This window comes from Helicoverpa armigera, chromosome 3 (assembly GCF_030705265.1).
Source record: "Helicoverpa armigera isolate CAAS_96S chromosome 3, ASM3070526v1, whole genome shotgun sequence".
Lineage (NCBI taxonomy): Eukaryota > Metazoa > Arthropoda > Insecta > Lepidoptera > Noctuidae > Helicoverpa > Helicoverpa armigera.
This window is the reverse complement of record NC_087122.1, coordinates 9,930,937-9,944,794: the sequence shown is the minus strand read 5'-3', so window position 1 is coordinate 9,944,794 and position 13,858 is coordinate 9,930,937. Positions and strand designations below refer to the sequence as shown.

Sequence of the window (13,858 nt, the reverse complement as noted above, 5' to 3'; positions counted from 1 at the left end):
CGGGCATATAACTTTAAACACGATACTTTTTATTTAGATACATATATGAAGGGTCAGTTATCTGGGTACAACTAATCCTTACTTTAAGAAACAAATATATACACATTTTATGTACAAAATTAAACTATTTTAACAAACTAAAATACTGCATACTAAAATGACAATAAAAACGTATACCTATAAGGTCCTTACTAATATGATGAATGTGAAAGTCAGTTTGATTTAATCATTGGAGTATAGTAAGATGTAGGAGGCAGGTATTGGCTAATTTTAATCCGGGAAGTAATTCTTGTAAAAGTCAAATAAAGATAAAGTCTTGTGAATGAACGTCAAGTTTTTGCAAAACGAAATGCTCTTTCGCTTTGAGTCGGAAGCCGGTGTGCAATGAGCACCGACTCACATGGGAACTGGCACATATCTTCTGAGAATCGGCGTCCTTTGAATTGTTTAGAACAGTTTTTGCGTGTAATTCTTGTTGTAACATAATGTTTTATGTGCTGTGCCTCAATATGAAATAGTTTGGTTAATTTGTAGCACAGCTTGTTGTAAATTGGAAAATACTAGTATATTTTATTTGTACCTCCTTTGTAAAATTTAGAGCCACACTTAGTGGCTCTAAATTTTACCTACTTTAGGATATTGTCATATTAAATACCTATCGTAACGTCAGGTTAGATCTAGGATTCGCTCATTAACTGCGAGTTAAATACTGTTACAATTAAGTGTAGGACTGTACCTTATTAAGAAACAGCTGGTTGAACTAATTACTGGTAGCATCTACAATAAATATAGAGTTATAACTCATGCCGCAATAGGATGCAGGCGTCGACTGCTCACCGGTCTCTCGGCCGCTTCCAGTTCCCACCTTATTTTCTTCACTTAACATTCAGCGCACAACTATTGTGTTGTTTCTACTTAATTCGTGCAATAATCGCTCTCAAAATTATCTAGTATCTTCTGTATATAATAGATTGCGTAAAGGTGTGTGGTTTCCACGGTTGTGTTGACAATGGTTGGTGGTGCAACGGTGGTGAGCCTGATCTGGCGTTCAGTCGGTCGCGCCGCTCGCTACTGTCAACCACATCCAGCCGCGAACATATTGTACCTTTGTACGTTTCATAACAAACAAAAAGTGCTGTTTTGTTTTTGTGTTGTGCTGTTATCAAGTGTTGGGTAACCAGATATAGGAGCTGCTTGTTTGTTTGTACATTCTTATGTTGTGTTTGATCCACGAAAACCGCTTGTTTAATTTGATTTACATAAACAATTTTACAGTTACATTTTTATCAAATTTGTTGTACGTGTGACATATAAAATTGTTTGGTTCAGATGTTGAAGGCCGTCTTGCGAGTGCAATGGGCGGGCGCGTGTAGGGCGGGCGTTGAGTGTTGCAACATTTAGAAACATGACATTTGTTGACTTTGTTATTTTGTTGTCCTATTTATAGAATCTCATTTGAATATAACCTCTACCTACAGCGTGGTTATTTTACACAGCTGTCTTATTTATAATTGAAAGTATATTTTTTAAAGTTGTAAATTATATGTCACGAAACATCGGATTTGTTTACAAACAATACCTCTACAACCGCATTGGATTTCCCTACTTACGTTTTACTAGTCATAAATATTTTAGAGTCGTTGACCGAACGCCGATTTCTCCTGAAATGTTACTAGCTACTAGTAGTTACGCGTTGACGTATGATTACCGGTAACGGTCAAGCAGAATGCTAATTGAAACGTGTCACAGTTCAATGCTCTAATAACTCGGTGGATATCAATCAGAGGGTAATGATACGCCAACCCTTTTCTTTGACAAATGTTGGCGCCAACATTGCGTAACGGGTCCCTCAGTTATAGAGGTTTTTGAGTCATATTCCCACGGGGAGGATGATAAATTCGGCCTTTTCAGAAAATGTTGGAAATATTATTTCACTGTCAATGAAACCATTAAACGGATCAATTCAGTCAGAAAATTGTGAAATTCACGACACGAACAGCATACATGCATTTGTTACGTGCCTCTTTTTTGTAATCAATATTATTTCAATGTTTCTTCTGATGCTCCAACTGAAAAAAAAATTCAATGGAGTGCCTGACTAATAGATAATTTAGACATTGGTCATTGGTTTTAACATAAAAAAGAATTATTCATGAAAATTATGCTATTGTTCTGATCGTCCTTGCGCGCAGCAATATGCCGTAACATTCTCATGTTAACTGGGGCGCGGAACATCGATTAAAGGTTTTGTAAACAACATTGCAATTAAATACATTGATATCTTGATATTTTTTTGTCTACATATCTTATCAATACGCATCATTAAAAAACCGCGTTCACGAAATTGGGTGTTAATTTATTAATTAATTCGATTCTGTTAATGTGTCTATTAATGCAATAAAAACTTATGACGTTACTTTAATTTCCAATTAGGCTGTGTTCACAGCGTGCGTCGCACGCACACGAGCGCAGTGCGCGCTCATTCGCGACGACTTTACGGTACGAATACCGCTAGGCATTATGGGCTATTTGACGCCTAGCGTACTCCTCGTATCAGCCCGTTAAAGACAATAAACCTATCATTACTGTCGCTTACTACACAATTTAACATTTGTTTTGCAATCAGTTTTACACGGTGCTCGTGAGTAGCTTGTGATTGGTTATTTATTGCAATGTTTTTGTAATGATTCTCTTCTTCAGTTATGTCTAGACACTTATGTACTCTCGTCAGTTTACTTATAGCCTTAAAAAGTCATATAATTAATTCTGGCCTAAATTCTGTTACACATAATTCGCGATGTATGTAGGTATATTTATAAACTTTTAAAAAAGTCAATAGTTCATTTGATGCGATTATAATCTCGATCTAAAACGGCAACTTACGGTTTTAGTTTTGCAAATTATTAGAAATATTTTACTTTAAAATAAGTAAAATTAAATTAAATTTAAGTGCAAAGGGCATTAAAAAATAAGCCGTTAAGTTTGTCGATTTTACGATACTTAAATTGCTTGACTGTTTGCTACTGTGTAAAACAACAGGTTTCAAAGATTGCGCTACCTACTACTTGAGATAAACAACCTTAAGTTTTTACTACCTAACTTAAACTTTGGTATTTTGTTTTTTTCTTTGGAATTTGCGACCAATTAAAAACTTACTGTTGAATTAAATGCTACTACTACTTATACCTACTTACAATTCATAAAACTTAGTATATTTTTGAAATGACCTGAATGTGAATTAAATTATCATCTCAATAAAATGATAGTTTGAAATTTAAAAAAGCTTGTAAAAATGGGCACGTGCTTAGGTCAGACTAGGTCAGAATGGGGCTAAGCCAATGGGTCTCACATTATACGGACTGCTGTGGTCGACCACTGCAATCACAGTAATGGTGCAATATTTTTGATCGATCGATTGATTTTGATAAACAAAACGTGTTGCACCACATTAAGATGCATGCAATCAAACGCACTTTTTTGTGAGTTACTTATTTTATGGTATTATTTCTATTTTTGCTTTAATTTAATTTAATATTAATCGCCTTCGATCCAAATTACTTAAATACTGTCAAAATTATCTAACGGACATTTTAAATCACCCTATTTTTGAAATATTCAAAAAGGTCGACGATGATGTTCAAAATAACTAATTCAAATATTTACGTTATTAACTCACATTTCAATAGAATTATAGTACGTAAAGAATGTTCGTAGTTCAACGTGTTCACTACTACTCGTATGGAAAGCCAGTGAGTGCGACGTCTCAGTACTCAGTCACCTCTTCAACTCTGAGCCACCGATGAGTTAATCCACAACGGCGTTTAGAAAACAAATGCTCATTGAAACTCGATGGAATTCTATTGTTTTTTATCTCCACATTCAATGGCTTAAAGAATTTATATTATTCTGCTATGATTGTCATTGGAAACAAATCGTACTTGCTCTGTCTATTCTTAGCAGGTCATCAGATAAATGGAATCTTTACCTCGACATTTAGGAAAATTCTAGCTAACTTCCTTTCATTTTTTCCCAAATTGAACGTGTTAACAAATTACAGTTCAAAATAGCATTCGAATGCGAACAAAGGAATGAACTTTATGGTATTGGAATTTCCAATGGTGTAGGGTTAGGTCACAGATACAATGATAAAATATCATGAGGCTCTCCGAACTTCAAGTTGCTTCGAATTATTATAATAATAGGTTACGAAACGCTTGCCTACACATAGATCAAGGACTAGGTTCGTCATTACTGATGTTACAATGCGAACGATTATATCAATTGTAGGGTTTGTCTTTCATAATTGTATAAGTGCTAATGGAATTTACATTTCGGTAAATTATTTGCTTGATTATTGCGCATAGGCTCTTCCGATGATGGGTAAATCAACTGGGGTATAAACCTCTAGATTCATCTTAAATCAATTTCGTTCTAAATGGGTACCTATGTCGAAACTGTGGCGTGGAACGTGAATTACAATTGGCACTTACATTAATAGCTTATTCGAAGGGTCAATTATGTAGTTTAGTAATCTTTTAGTCTCGTTTCCTTTGCAGTAAAAAGCTGCACTAATAGTACACTCGAAGTTAGAAATATTTCGCGACTAATTAATCTTTTTGCGCCATAGCAATTGTAAGTCGAGTGTGGGAGCTGTGTTGGAACTGTTGGTATTTTTTCGTTTGCTTGACTTGCTTTGGAAACGGTACAGTCTACTGATACGTTATTACTTTATTATGTTGTTTCCAAGAATCGGTTTGATTGCTATATTACCGTATACTCTGTTATTGCCGTAAACATGTGAGTATATTTTACTTCAAATCCTTTTCCAGAAGGAATGTCTTCCATCCAACTACTGATACTGGTCGTTGGTCCATCAGTAGTTAGAATATCTTGTTAGGATAGATTACACCATCGAAATTAAAACTATGTTGTACAAGTTCACAAATGCAGTTACCCTCCTTGTAGCTTTACATAACGTTTCTAGAGAAGATTAGAAACGAGGTATTTCGCAGGTATGCACCAGGAAATACTGGTCTTGTAATAGATGAACCGAGTTATCAGTGCATCTGCACCATTAACGGCACATCAGTTGCATAAAGTACTGGGACTCGTTGCACAATCGCAGGCAATTCACTCTCGTTGCGTGTCTCGGGGCCGCCATTGTCGCGCACGCGCTTTACTGAGAACGTTCCCGCGTAAAGGGGGCAAAAAGCGCGGGAACTGCGCCCAAACAATAATGGCCGACATAACGCTACGAATGTTATCTGTCGGTATGAACGTACTTGCAGTTTACAACATAGCAAATGTTCTCATTGCTTGTTTCAATGCACTAGCTCATTATGTACGTAACTCAAATGTCTGCTAAACGAAATAGTTCAGAAGTCACTGTCGAAATTATTTACTTTGAACGTCACACTCACCATTCAGTCGGCATGAACTGATGCAGCAAAGGTGATACCCGAAATATTTGCTACACAAACGATATTGATTCATTTGTTGCAAATTTACAAACAAAAAGTAAGAGAACACTCTTCGTCCGGTCATTATCTGCATATTCTGATTAATCGATACATATTTAACAGTTAAGAATTCCTCTGTTTCGACAAACAACAAACAAACAAACAATCAGCATTACTAAGAAGCACCTTTACTCAGTCGCAGTGACTCGAGTGTCGTCCACTGATTGACATCTTTGTATTGTCGATAGCATGTAGCACCAATGTCACAATTTGTTCAAAAGATTTTTAAGTGAAGTTCAAAGTTGAACAATGATTGTTCGAAGTGAACGCTCAAAATAAGCTCCGTCATCAAGTGATTGAACTATTGTTAAAAATGGTGAACGGAAATTACGTGCTGTACGGTGACAGACCTTCCTCAGAGTCGGAGATAGTAGACGACCATGTTCATTCACGAGCAAACGACCGCAAGAACAAACGCAAAGCGAATAGGACAGCAAATGAACTACAACATTCTTTGAACCTCGCACAATTAGACAATGAGACGGACTCAGTCAAATATGAAAAAAAAATAAAGGAGCCGAGATTGTTGCGGTACGTGCCGACGTCAGAAGTCGAAGAGAACTTTGTTACGGAAAAGTTCGAGACGTACGATTTGAAGCCTACGGAGGAGAGACCGAGACGCTACGCATTCACAAAGAAGGCGAAGAATCCCGCCGACGGGTCTGTCAACTACGCGTACTCGCGGTCGAGCAGTAGCTGTAGCTCGCCGAACGGCAACCTGCCGACCATCTCCGAGCACGGGGAGCAGTACGGCACGTACCGCGTGCGCGCCATGCCCAGCCCCACCGTCAACGACCTCATCGCCGGCTACGACACCAAACTCGACAAATATTTTGCCAAACCCCGGGATGTCAAACCCTTCTCCGCCAAGGTAGGCTACAATGTAAGTCACCCATTTTATTGTATCCTTTTACCCATTTTATGTGTCCGTGAATTTTTAAATTAAATTTTATTTTTATTTTAAAATAAAACTTCACCTCAAATTAATTTTAAAAAAATATTACCCAATATTAAAGTGACCATAAATTAATACTACTTTAAGAAATATTAAATAATAATAATAATTTATCACATGGAAGAAACCCATAAGTATTAATTATGTAAAAGCTAATTTATGTACCGTGAAATTCTTTCGTTCCATTTATATTAATGTAAATAATAAATTTATTTTTTGTCACCGATAAGAATGCGCGGTTATCTAATACAATCATTATGTAAATGTGTTGTGTCTTTGTAGTAACTTTATATTTTCTGTTCGTGTCTGGAACTGATCACGAACTAATAATAAAATATTAGATATTAATCTCTAATGACATTAATATTTATATCCGTGTATTATAAAGTTATAAGTATTCGTGTATTAAACTCCAACCTAATGTGTTTATTACTCCTGCTGATTCGTTAAAAGTATCTATGTAGTTAAAAATAATAAATTAATAACGCACCAATTTAACGCATATTTTTAAACACACAGTTATTGTGCAACTCATTTCCTATTAATTGCAAACCAATTTAAATTACGTTGTTAATTGAATATTACGAGTACGTTGCATTTTATAAAAAAATCTTACTTAATTTTATTTTTATTGGAATAGCTTACATTGATGTAATCTATCACGCTATCCACATAATACATTTTTTTTATAGTTGCTCATAATTTTACTAAAAAAATAACCTGATGATGAAATCTAAAAAAAAATGAAGTGAAGCGAAAACAACAAAAATATAGAACAAATTGGTGATAAAATCTAAAAAAATTTGAAGAGAAGTGAAAACAACAAAAATATAGAACAAATTGGTCAACGTTAATTATTATTTTTGAATGTTTTGAGTTTACTCCTGAATCTACTATATAGACTTATTAACCAAATTATAATTATAATTACAAAATGGCATCAAAAACTCCTCCTCATGCTTAATTTTTGGCCAAAATAAAAACCAGTCTTTGGGTCACTTAAGGTGTCAGTGAGTCGCTTCGCCAGATCTTTATTTACCTTTATAAATCTACTAATTAAAAATTAATAATTAATTTCAAATCTAGCTTTTCATATCCGCGATAATCATACACGCATTAATATGCTTAGTATGTAGTAATAACTAAGCCGGTTAATTTAACTGTCTCATATAGCTGGTTAAATGTTGTTTAAGTATCAAACACTACATTCTAGAGAGGCTTGGCAATAAACTAATTATGATAGTGGTGTCTGGTCTTAAAACTAGAACATGTGTGTACTTGATAAGTGACGGCGTAACTTGAAGAACTTAATGCCTTCCGCGTTGTGGTTCTACTTTAGAGAAATTGCTGCTGTTAAGAGGAATTTTAATTTAAATATAATCATGGGAAAATTAAAAAAAGTCAGAGGTAAAAGTGTTATATGATTCTTGCGATGCCTTCATTATACTTTATAGTGAAGTTAATGATGTTTCAGTTACTAACGAGACTGTTGTATGTTAAAAGTGCACCATGTGGGGGTTCTTAAGTGAACTACACTACTCACAAAGGGATATTTTTCATGCATGATTTTCAAAAAAAATAATCTTTAAAAATATTTAGTCTTTTCCCAACATGTTGGGATCGACTTCCAGTCTAACCGAATCGATCAGTATGTTTTCTTGAAAATTCTGCTAATCCTAGCAAAAGTTTTACAAATGTAAATCTGTCTTGTAAATATTCTAACTCTGTGGTTAGAATATTACTATACTACTATACTAGATAATATTTCCAACGCTAAAAGTACTTACTTAGGTAGGCAGGTAAAAAAACGAGTCATTCCCGTTGAATCCCACTTTTTGATCCCATTTTAATATTTGTGGCGTTCGATCCCACAAATAATTATTTTATATTTCTCATTGGCTCCGACGTTCAAAAAGTCAGGAGAAGTCTCGCTCGATCCCGAAAACTATTCTCGTTGGGACCCAAATGTGTTTAAAAATCTGTCTGTTTTTTTCTTTTATTTTTTTTATTAACATTTAACAAGAATATTGTGGATCCCAAATTACGGGTATATACCTATTTTATTTTACTGTTCCTGTAGTACAAAAAAAAATCATACATATCCTAAAAAATCAATAGTGCAGTGCAAAGTTAGAGCAGAAGATTGAAATTTACTTTTGATCAAAATGGAAATGCAAATTACTTTTGAAAAAAATCCATCGGGAATACTCCAAAAAACGACAGGTTTATTTTTCTAAGTATAACGTCAGCAATTAAGTTGTTGTACGAGTACTTTAACTGGTTCAAGTAATAAGCATGTTTTCAGTCGTATCATCGCACTGTCATGAACCTTACTACAAAAGTATTATTTTAAGGGGAATCACAATAATAACCCCGTTGCTTTTGTTGCGGCTGATTCCCGAGGACCCGGTAAGAGACGTAGCGAGACTCCAACCTGCCATTTTTACATGTATTGCATACATTTGTATGGGCAGGTGCCATAGTCCTCGTAGTTTTCCATATCCTACCCCACTAAAATCTTACCACAATAGCTCAAGGAATTTTATTCCTACTTCCTACTACTTGGCAATAATTAAGCACACCGAGGATTGTCCATGGGTTCATTTCTATAGTATAAACAGGGATAATCGTAGCTATGTGTCACCATTACTTCCATTAAAGTTGTCTCAAAAAAGCTTCAGCGTGTTGACTTCGGCCCCACTTTACCTTTCCAAAAGTCCGGGACTCTGCAGTCCCTTGTACACGAAAAAGGAAAATCTATGCTAAATATGTCTATAAAGGCTCCAAAACTACAGAACGGATTTGAAAAATTCACAGTTGGAAAGCTACACTCTTCATAAGTAACATAGGCTATATTTAATCAACGTACTGGCAATAGTTCCCACGAGATGCGGGCGAAACTGGGTGAAAACGGCTAGTCCCTAGTATAAGTAAAACAAAATCATTTTGTATGAGTCATGCCTAGTATATTAGGTATTTGCGATCTAACTAAGCTTTATGTAACAGGCCAAATAAATCTGAAGCTCAAGTTAAAGTGCTGTTCTCCGATAGTCGTAGACCATCGAACAGCGATCATAATCATTGCAGTGTAACAGATGATTCATAACTGTAATAACATTGTTATTTAACACCTTACGAACTTGCTTATTTGTTGATATAACTTGACCTAATAAAGTTTTACTACAATAGGCTCGCAATCAAACTTTTATGATCTAACGAAAAACACAGGCATGACGTTTATTTAGGTAAACAATCAGATACGAATTTATTGTGAAGTATAATAATGGCTGATGTAATTTATAAAATAAAGGAGTGACGTTAACGAAAATCAATGGAAGCTACGTATGATTTTGGATTGTTCTGGGCATTATTCATTAGTCTAGTGATAGCAAACACGGTGGTACATCACCGACATTAATTTCGCGGTTTTTTTTTGAGTTCGTTTGAAAGTGAATTAGTGTAGTCAATTCGCATTAATTTTAATGATGCGAAAGTTCAAATCGACACTTCCTTTATCTTACTTCGACTTTTTTTTCGATTTGCACTTTCGCACCAGTAAAATTCGTGCGAATTGACTACTGCTTCCTCTTTCTAAAGTTTCTTACGAAATATAGATGGGCGATAAAGCTCCTAGCATACCTCCTACTACGGTAATATTTTTTTATTATCTACCAAGTTATTTAACCGAATTAAATGTTCAATATTCTGCCAAAATATTAAATTAAAACCACCATACACTCCTCGTGTTTTAAATCTTATTAACGTGTCATTCACTACTTATTTCTCTAATTACTTAATATTAATTCCTCAAATGTTTTAATAATCACTTCATTTAATTTAATGTAATCCATCTTTAGTTAAATCCGGTAGCAGTGTTGAATACGTTTTGAATAACCATTACGTTGGATCCATAATGAAACTGTCTATGATTCGGACAGATAAAATATATAATTTGTGAGGTTACCGCACTGCGGGAGATCTAGTATTACGACGATTCTACAAATTATAACGGTTAACAATATTACATTTATTTATAGCTAATTCGATATTATGTAGTTACTGTATTTCATAATATTTAAACTGCGTTTTTATTATCTAAATTAACACTTTGGATGTAACTTTCTTTTGTCAACAAAAAAGTTTATCTTTTAAATTATGTTCTAACTTTACGACCTCGATAAATCAGAATCAAATTACAATCGAGTCGAGAGAATTTGAATATCGCCCACATTCCTACGAGTTCTTTACGATAATAATGTGAGATAAATTAGTTTATAGCCGATAACTTGCCATATTAACCTATCTACGGTAACATTACTGCTGCTTCCGACATTTCTCCATTTTACAACATTATTATGTCTATCAACACGAAATGGGAACTTTCTAGAGGTAAGTAAGTATGTGAAGTACCTAAAATAAGTCTTAAATAATAATAGAGTTAAAATTTTTGAAGTCGTGGTGGCCTAGTGGGCAAAGAACCAACCTCTCGAGTATGAGGGCGCGGGTTCGATTCCAGGTCAGGCAAGTACCAATGCAACTTTTCTAAGTTTGTATGTACTTTCTAAGTATATCTTAGACACCAATGACTGTGTTTCGGATGGCACGTTAAACTGTAGGTCCCGGCTGTCATTGAACATCCTTGGCAGTCGTTACGGGTAGTCAGAAGCCAGTAAGTCTGACACCAGTCTAACCTTATCGGGTTGCCCGGGTAACTGGTTTGAGGAGGTCAGATAGGCAGTCGCTTCTTGTAAAGCACTGGTACTCAGCTGAATCCGGTTAGACTGGAAGCCGACCCCAACATAGTTTGGGAAAAGGCTCGGAGGATGATGAACATTTTTGATGATCATTGTCATTCTTGTGTTGTTGATTTCTCGATATGAGTGAAGTGTGTCCTGAGATAATATATGTCAGAATATACAAGATATAAAATCTTTATGTCGTACTTAACAAAAGTTATTATCCACCGTACTTTGGACGATAACTTTCTTCGATTAAAATGACATAATAAAAATGATATTCGGCCATCACGTAACTTTTTGAAGAGCACTTTTGTTTTGAATAAATATAGTTAATCTGCTCGCTGTGTGGGTGTATAAACTTGTTTACATATACACAAATTGTTAAATTTTATTGTAATCGTCTTGGAATTCGGTACAGCTATTGAGTCAATATCCATTATTAATAGCACCACAAACGCATAACGGAGTATTATTTTCCGTAGTGTGTTTATTTTGATTTTTTTTCCATATAAAGAAGATATAGGACGATAATTAAATATCAACATGATTCTAATTCATTTATACATATATCAACTATCGCCCAATGTTTCAAAACAAGCAATCGAAAGGAAGTGAAGGGTATCTTCGATCTCGTAAAAGCCGATAAACATCAGGTTATCACTGCACTTCTCGTGCACAACACTCTTATCTGCTCATAAAGCATCAGATCCTTTCATTTCAATCAAACGAGTCCAAATTGGAAAGATTTCTTAATTGTAATGTACGAGCCAACGTTTTATGTATGTCCCTTATACTTTTCATACTGGTGGATTTTCCCGCTGTATTTTGGGCTCGACACCGCTCGGTTCATACGAAACATCTGACCGGCAGTAGTACATTGCTTGCTGTTAAGTAGAGTAGTCCAGGCTACTCAGTGATTATAATACAACCTTACAGTAGGTACTTAAATTATATCTCCTTTAGCTCCCCTGTGGCTGTTAAATTTCTCAAAAACATACCCTTACTTCTAGATTTACCGCAGTATCTCCCCATACAAAAATATAAGTATTTCAGGAACACAGGTACTAAAATGTTAATTTTCTTGTCTTCAGGGCTCCCACCCAGATAGCCTGTACCGGGTACCGGCGGAGAGCGGCGCAGGCGCGAACAAGGTGACGCGCGTCCTGCGCATGCTTCGATGGCCGGTCGCGCTGGTAGCTGTGTGCATCGCTCTGGCTGTGTTCGTCTATTTCCTTATGCCAGGTGGGTTTTGAAGATATGATGTGTTTCAGGAAAATCTATACATATAAAAGAAAGTCATTTTATAACTCAGGAATGGCTGAACCCTTTAATCTAAAAATTAGAAGGTAGCTTAGGTTTTTTTCATCCGGAACGCCGGTGAAACCGCAGGCAGAAGCTAGTGTTATATAAAATAGACTAGTTAAATTCATACTGTGTGTGAAAAGGTGTCTGCCCACCCCGAGTTTGAGGCTCAGCTTTCAACTGCCTTTTTGACTGCAAAAGTAATGTTTGATTTTATAGTTTTGATACATTTGCAAAAACGTTCATCTAACTTTCACGTTATAATTTATTTATTTTATTTACACAGATATAATTTTAGGATTAGGTGTTAGTATTACTTGGAAACACAATCTCTACCTGTCATCATATTTTTTAGGCCGCAGGATTACGACAGATCATAATATGCTGGATATTTTTATTATATCAATTTTATTTAAAGAATGTACCTAAATGACATGGTAATTTTTTAAGGGAAAGTGACAAAAGAAAGCTTAATTTGTCATGAACTATATTACTTTTATAGCACTAACATATTTTTACGAAAGCCTCATAAACTGGTAATCAGAACAGTTTTATCTTGTAACAAATACAACGTTTTTGCAAATAGCCGCCTTTCTATACCTTTCACCCGTTAACCTATTAACAATCTCGAGCATTCTCCTTTTACCTGGCTTGTTCGATATTTATCTGTGTTAGTTTATTTTCTTCAATTTCTATTGTTTTTTTGTTTTCTCGGATACGTGCTAAATAAACGGTTATCGAAATTTTCTACATTCATTTACAATATGTTCATGTTATAATGCAGTGTGATGGCCACGATACATAAATGTAGGTCTGCAGTAATTTAACTTAGTGACTGTGTAACCTAAAAATAAAGTAACACATTTTTCGACAAGGCTATGAAACAAATATGAACCCAGTCAACACTCAATGACTCAACCCAAAAGGTTACAATCAATTAAAAGTGCAAATAGCACCACATTTTTTATTCAACAGATTTTAGACAATCATAATACGTTGTTGTCAAAATTGTTGTTGGCTTTATAAGGAACAGAATTCCGATTAGCCGTAGTTACCCATGAGTATGTACATATATGGTTGGCACAAGGCTTTGTCGAATTGGTCACGTCGAAACTTTCAATTTTCCCAAACATAATGCTCCAATATTGTAGCTTTGCATCATACCGGGCATATTTGTGTCGTGGGTATCGCTCGAAAGCTGCTATTGACACCATTCTTGCTTATGGCACTGACAACTGGATGGCCCAAGTTCTCACAACTGAATTAGGATGAGAAACCATTTTGTATTGCCGGAGGAAGCGGTCTAAAAAGATTTCATGTTTTTACGAGTATAATTTCCGCTG

General features: G+C 35.2%; 1 protein-coding gene across 7 annotated transcripts in view; it reads left to right on the top strand.

The window, feature by feature from the left end:
• LOC110377768 (uncharacterized) overlaps window positions 1-13,858 on the top strand; it is a 73,722-nt gene that overhangs the window by 45,643 nt on the left and 14,221 nt on the right. For 2 of the 7 annotated variants that reach the window (XM_021336777.3, XM_049835951.2), the window contains one exon: window positions 12,305-12,455. In XM_021336777.3, the coding sequence (XP_021192452.3) occupies window positions 12,305-12,455 (151 nt within the window). Of the gene's footprint in view, window positions 1-5,662; window positions 6,403-12,304; window positions 12,456-13,858 lie in introns of those variants that run through there. The other 5 variants (XM_064043614.1, XM_049835950.2, XM_021336776.3 and 2 more) reach the window with 5 other exon arrangements.